At 37.2% G+C, this 17792-nt stretch overlaps 1 protein-coding gene across 1 annotated transcript in view; it reads right to left on the reverse strand.

Annotated features, from left to right (window-relative positions):
- niban1 (niban apoptosis regulator 1) overlaps positions 1 to 17792 on the reverse strand; it is a 91445-nt gene that overhangs the window by 6353 nt on the left and 67300 nt on the right. Inside the window, exons 6-13 of the mRNA XM_062980733.1 lie at positions 15998 to 16113; positions 9157 to 9261; positions 7426 to 7588; positions 5492 to 5679; positions 4143 to 4304; positions 2323 to 2433; positions 805 to 912; positions 155 to 266 (exon numbers count right to left, since the gene is read on the reverse strand). Coding sequence (XP_062836803.1) covers positions 155 to 266; positions 805 to 912; positions 2323 to 2433; positions 4143 to 4304; positions 5492 to 5679; positions 7426 to 7588; positions 9157 to 9261; positions 15998 to 16113 — 1065 coding nt within the window. The remainder of the gene's footprint in view (positions 1 to 154; positions 267 to 804; positions 913 to 2322; positions 2434 to 4142; positions 4305 to 5491; positions 5680 to 7425; positions 7589 to 9156; positions 9262 to 15997; positions 16114 to 17792) is intronic.

Here is a 17792-nt window from a genome sequence, read left to right on the forward strand (position 1 = left end):
ATAATACTCACATATATTTTTTAAATAAAACATTTTCTAAAGATTTCCATGAAATGGAAAGTGCCATAGCTAAATGACACGGGCCAGAACAAACCAGCTTTCTCAAGATTTCCATTTTCAATGTAGTGATCCATAAGACTGATTGAGATGTTACCTTGTAGAGTTTCATCCAGCAAAGCCTGAAGTAAAATTTCTTCATAGACATTTTCAACTTGTATCACACTGTTATGCTCAGCAAAGATGTATTCCTCGTATTCTTGAAGCACCTGTAAAACACGAGAATAAAAAGATGTCACATACTGGACTTTGCATCATCATTCCCTATGTATCAGCTAGGACTTATTAGAGTGTTTAACCACTTCTTAAAAATGAAGGAGACTAAATCCAGCTATGCACCATCAGAAGTTTCATGGTGAAGAAAATTTTTCAAGAGACAGCAAGGCAGTCTAGAGAAGTAGTTCATTGCAATGCAGCAGGAAACTCAAGCACAGCAGATGGAGTGAAAAGCAAAGAAAAAATAGTGAATACAGCAAGGACAGGCAGGGATGGGGAACAAGATGTTATCGATATTAGGCCTGCAACAGTTGTACGAACACCTTAGTGATTTCAGTTTTAAGTATGACTAAACTTGCATCCAAACAATTTGTCTGGTCTACATGCCTGCATTAATTATTTCTTTACCCAAGCAGCCTTTACAAAAGTGCTATTAATTTTTGCTTCCGTCACATAGTCATTATAAAGTTAGCTTTCGTATATATATCCCTATTCTTCTTTTATTTCATATGCTTCAGCATAGCAACCTACTGGTTTACAGGTGGAGGCCAGTGTCCGTTGCAGGGTGGGCAAGGTGATCTGGACCAGGGCATCCTGAAAGATCTTCTTCCGGACAGTACTGCTATCATAGTCGTATTGCTGTCATTTGAAAGAAGGAGAACCAAACATGAGATCTTGAAGTGCTGACAACCCCCCTCCTACCTTCATGTATGACCCAGAAGCAATACCAAGTGAAATTGAATGCATAGAAGCATGAATTATTTGGCCTCTTCAAAACCTGGTTTAAATGTCAGTTATCAGAAATGTATTTTTATACTGAAGTATCACTATAGTAATTTAATTGTAAAAATTGAAGAAAATCCAGTCCTTCTTCCTTTCATGGTTATGTCTGATTGAAAGTTGACATACAGGCATATAATGGTTAACACAGCTTCTGGCAGTGATGCTCCTTTTTTCCTAAAGTCATTTTAAGCTCCCTCAGCCTCCTCTTCCTTATCCTCTGTATAGCTGAAATGTATTTTTAGTAATATCAACACTGGGAAGATGGTAAAGGGGGACCAAAGGAACAAAACCTTTTATTGTTGAGTAGCAACAGTGTCCTTGTTATAAAAATGTGATAAAGCTTGAGCTGGGAGAGAGTGGGATCCTACTCCAACTGTTTCTACTGCAGCTGTGAGGCCTGCCTACTACAGGCAAGGCTAACAGCAGCTGCCTCCCTGAATTTCTTACTGGACACATGTAAACAGCAAAACTGAAAGAAAAAGGGATAACAAATAAGCCAGCCTTGCCAGAAGAGTTAAAACATAGATCTATAAGTCCACAACATGGAAATCAAAACAAGTGGAGGCTGGTGAAAGAAACAGCTATCCCTGGAAATGTTTTGGAGGAAGGCTTCAAGTGATTTCTAGAAGGTTCAACATTTTCTGTTTACTTATTCAATTCTTCAAAAGGGCAATAATGCAGGATGAGAGGGCTTGGAAAACTAAACACATAGCAAACAAAAAAAAGGCACCGAGGCACAACTGGTTGAAGTTGGAAGAGACTGTAATTCAACACATCTGGAGGGCACTAGAGACTCTTTTCACATCAAACAAATATAGTACTATGAATGCATGTTCACTGCCATTGTAACATCATAAGAAATCCTGATATTTGCAGTTTATGGAGGGGTACTTAGACTTCTCTGCAAAGGAGCTCTAGTGTCTTTCCAAACCGCAGATCTCAGGATCACACCAGATGCAGCCATGGCAGTTAAAGAGGAATCATAGTGATATAATATGAAATATGAAAGGGCCCCAGTTTGCAAACAGCTGCCCTAAGTGCTACCTGTCACACACTGGCAAAAAAAACTACTGAAGGCCCAAGTGAAGTGTCCTAATTTGAGGCAAAGGTATACCTCTGGCGAGAATTTATTCAGAATAAAAACATGTGATTATAAGAAACACAAATAAAAGTTATCACATGTTTGTAGAAATCAAAATCATTGGAATTTGGGGTGGACATTGGAATCGCTTGGACAAAACAACATCAAGAAAAAATGTCACATACCTTTAAGACACGAAGTTTAACTTTTTCAATAGATGCTGCCAATTTGGGCACATCTTTGACATGGTCCAGGCCCAGCAGCTGGTCGAAGGTATACACTGCATTTTCCAGAAGCTAGAAACACATTGAAAGAAAGATGAAATACTTTTACTCTGTAGTAGTCTTTCTGATGCCAGGATAAACATGTCAGTCAATATCTACTGTACTTACTTGCAGACATAAAGATCTATGTCTCTTTGTGTTCCGTCTTACAACATAATTGGGTTTTTCAATTTATAACGGGCTTTTTCAGAGTTTAAAATTTTACTTTTTAAAATTACAACCTTTTAAACCTTTTTAAAAATGATTTGTGCACAACTGTTTTTTGTGATTATGTTTTGCACAAAAATAGAATTTTAGCATAAACAACATTTTTGTGCCAAAAACACAATTTTTACACAATATCCACTATTTTGCACAAGAAAAATAGTTTTTAGCACAGTGGTTCTCAACCTGGGGCTTCCCAGGTGGTTTGGCCTACAACTCCCAGAAATCCCATCCAGTTTACCAGCTGTTAGGATTTCTGGGAGTTGAAAGCCAAAACATCTGGGGACCCACAGGTTGAGAACCACTGTTTTAGCAGCATTTTTTTCCATGAAAACCTTAACTTTACTGCAATCACCTATGTGTATTTCTGTGCAGAATTGCGACGTCGTGACCACCAAGGATGCAGGGAAATGTTTTTCCCTTTTTAAAGTGTAGTGTAGCTTGACTTTAAATGTACGTACTAGAGGCTTGAATGTTAGAAAACGGTAACAAGTTTATTGATGTACATATGCTTAACTGTTTCAATGTTGCTTCTCTCTTAGAGGTACACTTCTTTAACGGTTACAATGATAACATTCGATGAAACAACTCTCAAGAGGACTATTTCTTCCTTTAAGCAGTTTAAACTTTTTCTCTTCCAACTGATGTTTCTTATTTTAACTGATCACTACAGACTTCTACTGGGATTTCCTTCCCTTTGTTACTCAAACTCTACTACTAACTTAAATAAGTCACTTGACCTATTTAAAACGACACAGGCTAGAATCTGAACTTTCCTGATTCTCAATACCTTAGAACAAGCCTTCCCTGTGGTTCCCTGACCACAGACTGACTCTTTTTTTCAAAATCTGCCCTCTCTTACCTAACGGCAGTTGGCTCCGCCCTCATTTCTATGGCAACCCGCCTCAGGGTGCTGAACTGGCTACCAATCCTCCAAGCAATGCCAACTCTAATACTTACCTTTTTTAAAACCTCTACCTACAATTAAACATAACTGTAAACCAAAATCCATACTTCATCACAAGAATAATTTTCAAAAGTAGTGCACTTCATGATGTATGTATACCAGCTAAAAAGTGCTCAAGTCTCCCTCCTGTGCTAGTGTTCTTGACTATGGCCCCTTCCACACGGCTGAATAAAACCCCACATTATCTGCTTTGAACTGAAATATATGGCAGTGTGGATTTAGATAACCCAGTTCAAAGCAAATATTGTGGGATTTTCTGCCTTGATATTCTGGGTTATATGGCGTGGAAAGGCCCTATGTTTCCCAAATTATTTTTAGCTGAGAAAGAGTAACAGAAAAATATGTTTCTCCTTCCCTACTCATTCACTGAATGATGGATCTTTCCAGATTGACTGGTGGGTTTTTCAGATCTGAAAGGTTGAGAACCACTGTTTCAAAGTATTCAAAATCAAGATTGCCCATACAAATGAGCTAATCCCAAGCAAAGTGTGCATTCTGAGACTTAGACTGGAATGGCTGTTGGTCAAAATAAGTGTGAATCCTACTATACCTCCTGCATTAAATTTTGGGTCCTCTGAATAATCAAATCGATGTCATAGAATTTGAAGCGGCTCTTGAGGTCCTGGAGTTGCTCTTGAAGAAGGTTGACTTTCAGATAGCAAGGCTCCATTTTTACAGAATGGTGAGGCAGCCTCATCAGTTCTATCACATTCTATTAAAAGGAAGGGTTTGAAAAAAAAAGAATTTTTCAATAAAACAAGAGAATGACAATGGTGTGGACAATGACAAAATGGGGGGATTAGGAAAACAGTGCTGAAAGACATGGTTGATTTCTCTGGGAATGGCAAAGTTGTGGCCTAGATCAGAGATCCTTAAACTTTTTCCACTCATGACCCCTTTCTGCCAAATACATTTTTACGTACGCCTGGGTATACAGGTATATAAAATAGGTATAAAAACCAAACATTTACTGATAATAAATCAGAATGTGCATGGCTGATTTTCCTTTCTATGAAGTACAGTTGAAACATTTTCTGCAATTCAGTGTAAACATTGCATGCTGTTGCTACATGATTCATGTAATATCTAAACTAGCCATTGAGGCCTCTTCCTCACAGCTCAATAAAATATTTCGCTTTGAACTGGAATATATGACAGTGTGGACTCAGATAACCCAATTCAAAGCAGATATTGTGGGATTTTCTGCCTTGATATTCTGGGTTATACGGCTTTGTGGAAGGTCCCTAGGTTATGGCCAGAAACATTTTACTGTTAATTATTTTGTGACCCCTCTCATTGAGCTAGGGAGACTCCATTTAGAGTCAGACCCACAGTTTAAGAAGTAGTAGCCTTGATCATCCACTCACATAGCTGATCCACTGGGGACTTAACCTAACTGATAAAAGGTTTCGTTGCTTTAATGTCATCGAATAGATTTGCTATAAGGAGCAGGAGGCTGAGGTGGCTCTAGAAAACATTAGAACTGTAAGGTGAACAAGCAATATACGCACGTAGACTGCAGCTTTTTGTAAGATAACTTCATACAAATGTGTAATTTCAAAATATTTTAGTAGAATGTCAAATCAGCTGTTGAAAGTTGTTTATGGAATGTAGTGTACTTAGCTTTTGAGTCCTGCTCTATGCCCTTCAGAAGAGTGCATAGCATTTCCTTATCTTATTCATCTCTGAAACAACCCTGTGATACAGATGGTGGTTATTTTTTAATATACACGAGTACTGAGGTCTTCAGACTTGCCAAAGGCTACATCACGAGTTTTCATTAAGCTGGGAAATCAGAAACTGATCCAAGATATGATTAGAATTTATTCCAAAAGAGGGGACGGATAATGGTACAGTAGACACAACCCACATATATGGCAAATGACATGAATTTCTTACCTCTTTTAACTTTGTGATGTCATTTGTTGCTTTAAAGCTTTCGCTAATTGTATTGACTTCTTTTTCAAAGAGAAGACGGACCTCACTGAATCCTGAGCTCACAGGGCCCATGAGCTCTTCCAGTATGGAAACCAGAAAAGGCTGGATGCTTTCACCACAACACTTCTGGATAGACTCAGATATGCTCCCTGAAAATTCAAACCAGCCAGGGGTTAGATCAAGAGGGAGATTTCATTGGCAGAGGAATCAAAATATTTGGATCATTGTCACATAAATGCCATTTAACAATTATAGAGGCATACATATATATATGTGTGTGTGTGTGTTTCTGTCTGTCTACAGATTTACCTAGATCTCTCTTATGTTTTCATATGTGATCACACACAAAAGTGGTGAAGCTGTGCAGGTAAGACCTCACTCAATTCTCAGAAGCTCAGAAGCTGTCACAGATTTTGTGTGACAAATTAAAATGCATTATGAAAAGGAATCTTGGAAATTGGGAAAATGAAGTTGGTAGAATAAGACTTTGTAGTCTTATGCTACCAACTGCTTTCTCCCCGTTAGTCTCTACAGCACTACAAGATCACTTTGCATACTGATATTCTAGACTAACTCAGCTATGTCTTTGAAAGTAAAACTCAATCTGAAGTACAATGGCTCTCACAACAAACATTTAAGTCACTGACAGTGAGGAAAGATTTATCTCTTGCCCAATGGAAAAGACATAATATAACTATGTCTGTGGAAAGGATGGGATCACACATCACACTCACCAACATAATAATAATAATAATAATAATAATAATAATAACAACAACAACAACAACAACAACAACAACAACTGTATTTATACCCTGCCACCATCTCCCCACGGGGACTCGGGGTGGTTTACATGGGGCAAAAGCCCAAACAACATAATTGAACAAAATAAACAACAATATAAACACAACATAGCTATGAAGGGTAAGATTTATGCAAACTGTATTACAGTATACTTAAATTCAACTGCATCTTGAAATAAATAATCAAGAGATGGCTAATGACTACAGAAGGAAGATGCAAGGATGAGTTCACACTCTGTTTTTATACTCAGAAGTCACACAGGCAACATTCATCTTCAGCCAGCTAAAGGACAAAAAATTCTACCAAATGTTATCATATGTGCACATATCACTATGTAATAAAATTAGGGAAAAACCTATTCCTGGTTTGAAAGTGTTATTCCTGTTTAATTGTGCCGTACTTACTTTGAAAGTAGCCATTATCCTCCAGAAACTTCATTTTTGTGACTGCCACAAACTATGTTGAATTAGCTGAGACTCTGAGATATTCATTGAAAAACTACTATAGCAAAATGTGCTGCAGGGTGTCCCACAAAAACAAAGTTTTAGCAGTTTAATAAACTTCCCCCATGTTTTTATGATAGAACCAATTACTAAATGACATTTATAACCCAGCAACAAAAATTGTGTTACATAGTGAACAACCAATTGAAAAATGGAAATTTTTTCCAAATAAATTTTAATAAAAGGTTTGCTGAATTACTTTGCTGCCAGCTTGGAACAGAGCTACACACTTTCTAGCTGCTTCAAGTAAGAGAAAGGTAGACCAAAAAGAATTTATACCCACAAACATACATGTGCATCATGTTCACCCTGCTGAATAACCTAAGTGTGATTTTGGGTAAAATCTAAGACCCAAAGTATAAATATGGAAGAGTTTTAACCTGTGCAAGGCTTTCTTCCAGAACAGAAATGGTTACATGTTGTGCTTTTAGCAGTAGCTTTACACACAAGAGTCTAGCAGGTGAAGCGCCTTTCTGATCACTTTCTTATCTTTATTCTGTCATACTGCTATCCCTTTATGCTTCATATGCCATTTTTCTATACTGGTTGAGAACTTCTCTGACCTAAAATATTTAACATTTAACTTACCTTTTATTTTCCCAGCTAAAAAGTTTTTGGAGGTTACAATCTGATCCATGTTTGAACGAATGGTTCCTTCAAGGCCTTTGGTAACTTCTTTGCATTCATCTTTCAGAGTATGTAACCCCTCTGAAACATGATCCTGAACCAAACGGTAAGTTTCTTCTATTATCTACAATGACAAAAAAACCAAAAAACAAAAAAAACAAACCCATGAACTTTGTCAATTGCCAAACAGCAGGCTTAATGAATTAACCATGAACGTGCAACCATAGTTAAATGATTTGTCTTGTTTACTTGTTTAATGACCCTTGGGTACTGGTGGCTATGCCAAACCAATGTTTAAAAGACCATTTTGAATATATTCAGTGAAAGTGCAAGAGGTCTGTATTTGCAGATGCTGTCAAGAAGCATTTTTGTAGACTTCTTGCATAATTCTGCTGTTTCCAAAGGACTGAAGTTACTTCCTAGGGATGGATGAAATTGTTACTGTTCCTCTTCATTTTCTCATCATTCCTCTTCCCTTTACCTTCAGTTTTTTCAATCTCAATTTCACATTGGTTTTAGATTTTATATAATTTTAGTCTGCACAGAAATGTAAATACATTATTCTACGTATTTGTCCAGTACAGTACATACATTTTTCTATGCAATTTGCTTAATGCAGTCCCTTTTTCCTGAGAAAATTTCTCTTTCACAATGCATGCTAATATTTGAATTGCTGTACACTGATTTTTCTAGGAAATACGCATTTCTGCACAGACTCTTCCTTCTTATATTGTTTTGGATGCATACTTGTTTAGGAAAAATTCATCACAAAATCTGGATAGATGTGAATATTGAAAAATAAGTGTTTCTCATTTGCTATTTTGCATATTGGTTCTGGAAACGTGGAATATGTTGAAAATTGAATAAACAGCTGCCTCTTGACATTCAGCTCTGAGTTCCTTCTCTGTGTCATCACTGCAACCTCCTTTGGACAATCTTCTTCAGGTTGGTGCTTTCCTTATCCTCTGGAAAATAGTGCTCTTGGGAAATTTTGCTTGAAATATCTTTCAAACTCTCATTTGAGAAGGCTTTCATGTTGTAGCTGTGTTCACCAGAAATACAGCGATGCAATGTCATAGTAAGATATTACATAGTAAGATATTACATAATAAGAGCCGCTTTGAGTCCCATTTAGGGAGAAGAGCAGGATACAAATAAAATTTATTATTATTATTATTATTATTATTATTATTATTATTATTATTTAAATCTCATTTTTTTGCAGTAGTGGTATTGAACTCAGTAAAAGATTAACATATTTTGGCAGATAAATACATACTTAATTACTCTGAATGATAGTCCAACTCATCCTGTAAAAATATTCTCTGACACAGATTACCATTGAAATACAGTAAAGTCTCACTTATCCAACATAAACGGGCCGGCAGAACGTTGGATAAGCGAATATGTTGGATAATAAGGAGGCATTAAGGAAAAGTCTATTAAACATCAAATTAGGTTATGATTTTACAAATTCAGCACCAAAACATCATGTTATACACCAAATTTGACAGAAAAGGTAGTTCAATACGCAGTAATGTTATGTTGTAATGACTGTATTTACGAATTTAGCACCAAAATATCACGATGTATTGAAAACATTGACTACAAAAATGCGTTGGATAATCCAGAACGTTGGATAAGCGAGTGTTGGATAAGTGAGACTCTACTGTAACTCTAAATAATACATACCCCGAACCATGCCCTCTTTCGGTCATTCTTCTTCCCTTTCATCTTAGGAAGCAGCATGCTCTGAAGGCTAGGCAAAAGCTCCTCCATCACAAGGTTGCTGAGAATCTACAAAAGGTCAGGATAAAAAAAGAATTCAGCAGACCCTTTGGGGCTGATTCAGATAATCATATCTCAACTTAATAAAGAGACATTTTCATTTTGTAATCTAGTAGAGCCAGCACAATCCATTGGTTTGAGTGCTAGAATAGGACTCTGGTTTAAATCCCTACAATTTAAATCCCTACTCAGGGTACATCGATGATATAGGATTAATGCAGCTCGACATAATTTTATTTGGTTCAATTGAATACTGGGAGATATGGTTTTACAAAACCTTTACCCTTGTCTGCCAAAGAATATTGGTATCTCACCAGACTCCCAGGATTTCATAGCATTGAACCATGGCAGTTAAAGTGCTGTCAATCTGTATTAATTCTATAGTGAAGATGTACTCTCTGCAATAGAAAGCCTCTGGATGAACTTAAGCCAGATTGAAGAAGGAAGTAATATAATTTCTCGACTGTAAATCTTATGATAGGGTCATTTTAAGTGAGAGTTGATCAGAAAATAAAAAATAACAACAATGCCAGAAGAACCTTGTGGTTCAACAGAGAGTTTTGAGAGGCCCCTTAGTGGACAGATGAAGAATGTGGATACTTATTTTCTTGTTCATCAGTACTTGAATTGATATTTTTATAGGAAGGGATGATTTTAATGTGTAATTGTTGGAGTTTTAGCCTTATATTTATGTTGGTTTGTTTTCCTATACATTTTAAAAGGTTTCATGTGTTTTTGATTATACACTGTATTTTAATTCTATTTTGTAACCCACCTTAGGGATCATCATCACTATGACTACTACTTGTGCCTGCTGTGCACAACCATAAGTTGTGCATATTCAGTGTGCCTTAATTATGTATATCAATGAATAAACCCAGAGCCCCAAGGAATACTTTACATAACCCTCTGCCATATGGCAAACAGAAGTCTATATACGGAGAACTCAATCAATTTGCAGTTTAACAGTTCAGTGTTCCCTAAAGGGACTGAATTTCAGAACCTTTCTTCTGTTTTCTTAAAGTTTCTAGACTAAATCCAACATTAGAGGCATCCCAAGGGAATCCATCTAACTCAAGTTAGTTGTTATTCAGTTCAATGACTCTGCTAGGTAGAAGTAATGCTTATCTTATTAAATGTCTCCAATCAAAAAGATTTCATGCTTTTAGTCCAACCAAAATTAATACCAGTGGTGCATTGGAGAGGTTAAAAGAAGTATATGATAAATTCTATATTGGTAAAATCAGAAGTTATATGTTGGTAAAATCATAAGAGAAAGCCTCTATGCCCTAAAGGTACTACCGTATATACTCGATTATAAGCCGACCTGAATATAAGCCGAAGCACCTAATTTTACTACACTAAAACTGGGAAAATATTGACTCCAGTATTAGCCGAGGGTGGTAAATTTCAGAAATAAAAATAGATACCAATAAAATCACATTAATTGAGGCATCAGTAGTTTAAATGTTTTTGAATATTTACATAAAGCTCTAATTTAAGATAAAGACTGTCCAACTCTGATCAAATCATTATTCTCATCTTTTTCAATGTAAATGTGCTTATGTATCCTTTTAATAATAATAGAGTACAATAATACATGTAATAATAATAAGAAGAATAATAAATACAGGAAAATAATACAAGTAATAATAAATAGAGTAAAATAATAAATGCAATAATAATAATAATAATATTAGAGTGAAATAATAAATGTATTAATAATAATAATAAAAATAGAGTAAGATAAATGCAATAGAAGCAACAATAATAGAGAAAAATAATATATGTAATAATACCAATAATAATAGAGAAAAATAATAAATGTACCATATATTCTCGAGTATAAGCTAACCCAAATATAAGACAACCAGGACCCTCAACCGAGTATAAGCCGAGGGGGGCTTTTTCAGTCTTAAAAAAAGGGCTGAAAAACTAGGCTTAGACTCGAGTATATACAGTAGTCATGGGCCCGAAATTTGTTTCTTTGTTCGTGTTTTTGTTTTGTTCCATTCATTTGTATGGCATGATACGAAAGACCCCACGCAGAACAGAAGTAGTGAAACGAAAGAGAAAGCAGCACAAAAGCCGTTTTCTGTGCTTCTTTTCGGGCCACGTGGTGCTCCCAACATGGCCCTGGGAGAATTTCCGGGTTTCCTCTGAGCCCATTTTGGGCCAATCAGAGGAACTGAATGTAGTGACATTGTCACGGAAGGCTTTGGATATATAATGGTTCACTGCGGGCATGTCTTTCAGAGCAGCCGGGTGCTGCTGCTGCTGCTCTCTCCAGCCTGCTGCGCTTGTTGCTTGCCTTGCCAGCCACTGCAGCCAGCAGACAAAGATTTATTCTTGCCTTTGCTTGGCATCTTCTTATTTAAATCTTTTTATTTTTATTTAAAGAGAAGAGACTCTGAGTTTGGAAGGGGAGGGGAGGGTTGCACCAGGCTTGGCACACATGCAGGGGGTTTTGGGGAAAAGGGGATCTCTCTTAGCTAGCTGCTCAGATTCTTTCTTTTCTCTTTGCTTTACTTTAAAAGTATTTTAAAATCTTTGGGTGGCTCACAGAACTTTAGTCATAGTCAGGGGGTTTCGTTTTCTCCTCCCTTCCTCTTCTATCAAAAGCCTTGTGAAAGTTATTAATAATAATTATATTTCTGTAATAGCTATTTAAACAAAAGGAAAACTCAAAATCCCTTTTCTTTCCCTCCCCCTTCAGTGCTATATATTTGCATTCCTTACTTTTACCTCTGATATACAGTGTCCCCTCACTACTTCACGGTTCACTTTTCGCAGATTCGCTATTTCGCAGTTTTTAATAAACTCTAAAAGACTATTATAAATCATAAAAAATTACAATTTACGGCCTAAGGAAGGGAGGAAGGAGAGGCTGAAAGGAGAGAAAAGGAGCCCAAGCAGCAACAGGAGAAGAAGGAGGCGATTTATCAACACACGATTGGGGCCGGGCTGTGGCGCAGGCTGTTGAGCAGCTGCAATAAATCACTCTGACCATGAGGTCATGAGTTCGAGGCCAGCCCGTGGCGGGGTGAGCACCCGTCAATTAAAAATAAAAAATAGCCCCTGCTCCTTGCTGACCTAGCAACCTGAAAGATAGTTGCATCTATCAAGTAGGAAATAAGGTACCACTTATTTAAAAAAAAGTGGGGAGGCAAGGTTAACTAATTTACGACTTGGAATGAGGAAGTGCCGTTCGAGTGGATGATGAAGCAACTGCTCCCCCCTGTGGCCAGAATCGAACATCCCCTCAGGTGAAGGTTAACTTGCCTCTGCGTCTGTCTGTCTCGATCTCTGTTTGATGTGTTTGTGGCCATTGAATGTTTGCCCTATGTGTATATAATGTGATCCGCCCTGAGTCCCCTTCGGGGTGAGAAGGGCGAAATATAAATACTGTAAATAAATAAATAAATAAATAAATAAATAAACAAAGGTTTAAAATAGTGTATAACTACTAAAATAATGTATAAATATTAAAATAAATATAGCGTTCCTACTTCACGGATTTTCACTTATTGAGGGTGGTCCTGGAACCTAACCCCAGTGATAAGTGAGGGAACACTGTAGTTCTCTCTGTAAATATTCTGCCTCTTTTTTTAAAATATTTTTCAAAGGACAGGAGTTGTTATATTGAAAAAGTGAAATAGTGGGGCTAGGCATTGGGTTGTGTGTGTGGTGTGTGGAGCATCTCCGACATTTGGTAGGAAGGAATTGTGCCCTGCTCCTTGCTGATGCAGCTGATGGAGAAGTTAGAGGGTGAGGTCTGCAGGGGAAAGAGGGAATGCTTTAAAGGGGATTTCCTTTCCAGAAAGAAAAAAATCCCTAAAATCCAGGGGATGACCCAAACTTCATAACAATTGGTGGGCTAAAAGTGCTAAATATGCCCTCCATGTGTGGTGATTTTCACCCCTCTAACCCTAAAACTGAGGGGAAGGGGAGCCTGGACAGCCCGCCCATAGATGCCAATGAGACGAAAATATTCGTGTTTTCGGATGGCGGAACGAAATAGCTTTCCGAAGCGGTGGACAGAAACGGGGCCATACGAAAGGGACAAAGAGAACCGGATAGCGATTTTATACAAATGCACAAGACTAAAAGGTATCAGATCCTATCTGATCATGGACAGTAAGCAGGATTAGCTCTGGCTAGCACATGGATGGGACAGCACCAATGAATACTAGGTATTGTAGGCTGTAATTCAAAGGAAGTTATTGGCAAAACAATCTCTGCCTATTCCTTGCATAAGGATCCCATGAAATTCATATGTTGCCACATATTGACAGGCAACTCAAAAGCACACACACACAATACATTCTCTCTCTTATGGATATTTATGGGGTCTTGATGAAAACCTTGCTAAAATATCTGCATGTAAGACATTGTATAGTTTTCCCTTAGACTGTAATGCTGTCTAAAATATTATATGCCGTCAAAGCCAATATGAGAACATAGTATACACATAACAGTATACACTAGCTACAGCATGAATAATTACTACAGAACTAATCATGTAATTTATCTAAGCTGTCTTGCAATAGCCCTCAAGGGAGAGGAGTATGAGTAATTCCCATTGCCTGCCAAGTCAGCTAATTAGACACTGCAGGATAAATATGAACCTTTCAAATAATATCTTTATCCTTTATCCCTTGGGGTACATTGTAACTTCCGTATCATATTCTAGACTATTGGATTGTGTAGGGCACCTTATTGCATCAACTCAGCCCAAAAAACAGATGTGTGGAAATAGGTCTCTCTTGTAAAATGAATGGGAAGTTAAATATTGAATAATTTTAACTACAGTGTTAATGCAAGCTGGCCATTAACAACCCTCCAAGTAATAATGTTTGCATAATAATAGTTATATTGTTAGAAAGTATAATAGCATTTATTTATTTTGTTGTTGTTATAAACCTGAAAGTAGACCCCATCCTAAGGTGATCCTAACATATAGTGTTCTTAGCAAGATTTATTTGGAGGAAACTTGACAGTGCCGTCCTCTGAGGTTGAGAGAGTGTGAGTTGTCCCAGGTCACCCATTGGCGTTCCATGGCCGAGGATCAGTTTGAACCTTGGACTCCCAGACTCTGACTTCAATGCTCAAACCACTATACTAGACTGGCTCAATAGCATTCATATAGTTTATTTCCAGTGCTGAAAATATTTCATTCGTACCAGCTGAGTATCCCTTATCTGAAATGCTTGGGACCAGAAATGTTCCAGATTACATATTTTTATTTTATTTTGGAATACCTGTATTTGCATATACAGTAGAGTCTCGCTTATCCAACATAAATGGGCCGGCAGAACGCTGGATAAGCTAAATTGTTGGATAATAAGGAGGGATTAAGGAAAAGCCTATTAAACATCATATTAAGTTATGGTTTTACAAATTAAGCACCAAAACATCGTGTTTTACAACAATAGAAATCGATAGAAAAAGCAGTTCAATACACGGTAATGTTATGTAGTAATTATTGTATTTACGAATTTAGCACCAAAACATCGCAATGTATTGAAAACATTGACTACTAAAAAGTTGACTACAAATAAAGATAGAATTGCTGTCTAGAGAAACTTCTGTGGATCCGGGTGGGAGGCTGACTGCGTTGGATAATACAGAACGTTGGATGAGCAAAGGTTGGATAGGTGAGACTCTACTGTATATATATAATGAAAAATGAAAAATCATGGAGATGTCTAAACACAATTTATTTAATGTTTCACATACACCTTGAACATATAGCCTGAGTGTATGTGTATAATTCTAACCATGTTGAGCATGACATTTGTATACATTGAACCTTCAGAAAGCAAAGGTATCACTATTATAGCCACCCATGAGAACAATTTTAGAATATTCTGAATTCCAGATAAGGAATTGTCTCATATCCACCACTCAGCATTTGGAGAACAATCCCCTTATCTTCCCCACCTTATTTGCATGTTTTCCTATAATAAGGAATTGTAGAAACTGAAATTTTGGACGTGACTATTACAAGAAATGATGTTATGTTTGAGAGCACCAAGGCAATAAAAACAATGTTTTTGCAAAGCAATGTAACAAGAAGTAATGCCATTGCATTTTGAAACATAGCAAATAACATTTTCAAATAATTTCTGAAATCTTTTTTTGAGTCATGGGAGAGTTTAGCTACAATGGCCCTTTAAAGTATTTTTCTAATAATTATGTAATCACAAAAATATAAGATAATGATTTTGTCAGAATGTCTCCATATCCCTTTTCCCTTGTGTATTATTAAGTTTAGAAGTGTATGGCACAAACTCTGAAGTATGTTGTTCTGGGAGTCTTTTGGCTAAAGGATGGGCTATAAATGATTCAAATAAACAAATAGCAAAGCACTCTTTAAATCATGTTTTAACCTTTCCAAAAGTAATGACTAATACGAATATGTTAATATTTAAAAATAATGTTCCAAGCTTTGTGGAGATTAAACTCTGCCAAAGGAATGGATCCAGAGTTATTGCAGTTTACCTTGGCTGAATTCTGTGAGACCAGTTAGTCACGAATAATGAAAGCCCTTCAATGAAATTAAAAATGAGCAGGCAGTGTAGTCTAGATTCAACTCAAAGTGTAAGCAAATGGCTAGGTGATAATTTAATTTAGTGTGTCAAGTTTGGTGTAGGTTTTCTAATCTTACATTTTTCACACACTTCTTTCCTTATTGCTACTACAACTACCCATACTATACAACAAATCCAAATAAGGCAAATACCTGGACTTCATTTCCAGTTATCATTTCCCATGACCCATAGTGACCTTTTTCCTGGCGGAAAAACTGAACAGCTTCTAAAAATGCTTGCGCTTCAAATGAAGACTGCTTGAAAAAATCTGAAAGAAACAATACATAGGAACTGTTGACTGGTTTATAGATAATTACTTTTTTTCTCATTACAAAATTAGTTTCAAATTAGATGCCATCCAATACTGAATTTCCAAATACAAGAACCTTGGATGCATTGCTCATTCCAAATACTTACTTTCCTTCATCTGTGAAATGGAAAAGTTTCTCATGAACAACATTAAGCTGGCCAGTCATGGAACAAGCAGAAATTTATAAAAGCACCCATAAATCCAGGTATTTCAATTACAATGGCTTATGAGAATACCTCGTTTGAATTTTGCATTTATTCTATCACCAAATTAGCAACTTATATACCTCTTCCCTTTTGGGAAATTGTGTATGAGTGAGTGTCTCAAGGTACAATAAGAGGGATTTGACAAAACTATGGTAGGTGAATTATCTTTATTGTAATTAAAGTTCATGATCTACATGTCTTCAGTCTTACTTGAATTAAGAAGTGCCCTCCTGCATTATGCAACATGTGGGATTTTTGGAATCGAGCAAATGCTTTTCTGACTCTCAAATCACCACTCTGGTTGAACAGCCCAGAAGGTCACCTTTACACTGGGCAGTCAAATCCTCCACTTTTAAATCATCCCATCCAAGTACTACATGGATAATGGTTGATGTACCATTGAACCATATTTCTGAAGAAAAGACTTTTATAATGTTTAATCCAACAACCTCTAACTCAGTTGTATAACCAGATCGGAAAAAGGCAGCTTTTCATAGTCAGAGCGAAACCACTGTCCTTTGCCTGAATGTGCCCCTCTTGTAGAAGCATAGTTGACTTCCAGATGAAAGACGTTAACTTCCTTTGGGACCAGCTCCTTCCATGCTTATTCATCAGACTCTAAGCTTTAAGATGTATCTGGGGTTCACGTGAATATTAATCTATTACTCAGTATCTATATATACACTTTGCCTCTTCTATTCACAATCATACATGGCCATAAGTGATCACTTATAGAACATAAGACTTCATCACACGGGAGCTGCAAGCATCATAGGACACTTGCAGCACAGCTATTCGGCAGAGTCCCACGCTGGCCATCACACGATTCACGCTCACTTCTGGCAGGGTTCTGTTGATCAACTGTGACAGAAGCATCCTATGATGCTTCGCCCAGAACACGAGAGGCTTCCCGTGTTCTGTTGGGAATAATGGGACCAGCATGGGGGGAAAACATGTGGTGACACTTGCCCATGTCTGATGGGGAAGTGTTGCTGCGGATGAGGCAAGATGCCAGAATAGCCCTGTGGCCCCATGAATTTGCCACAGAGGCTGGTGAATTGCCCCATTGCAGCTCATAAATGTGATGAGATCCATAACTAGACCTCTTCTACTCCTGTGTCAGAATCACACTTCATTTGTCTCTCCTTGCATGAACCACCTCACTGGCTTGTATGTTCAGATAGTGTTACATATTCTGAGAAATACAAAAAGACCACTTCTACATTCCTTCAATTTCCTTCTCATACGGACACCCGGATCCAGTTTGCAGTGGTTACTCTCATGTCTGTAGGGCAGTGAATGTGTTCCATGCTATCACTAGCTGTGAAGGGGCTCTCCATAGAGGAATTCTCCAGAACTCTGTGAGACCCTATATAAAAATCTAGAGTAGACATACAACCCCACTGACATGGGAGCCAACTCCAGTTACTG

The sequence above is a fragment of the Anolis carolinensis genome, chromosome 4 (assembly GCF_035594765.1).
Source record: "Anolis carolinensis isolate JA03-04 chromosome 4, rAnoCar3.1.pri, whole genome shotgun sequence".
NCBI classification, from domain to species: domain Eukaryota; kingdom Metazoa; phylum Chordata; class Lepidosauria; order Squamata; family Dactyloidae; genus Anolis; species Anolis carolinensis.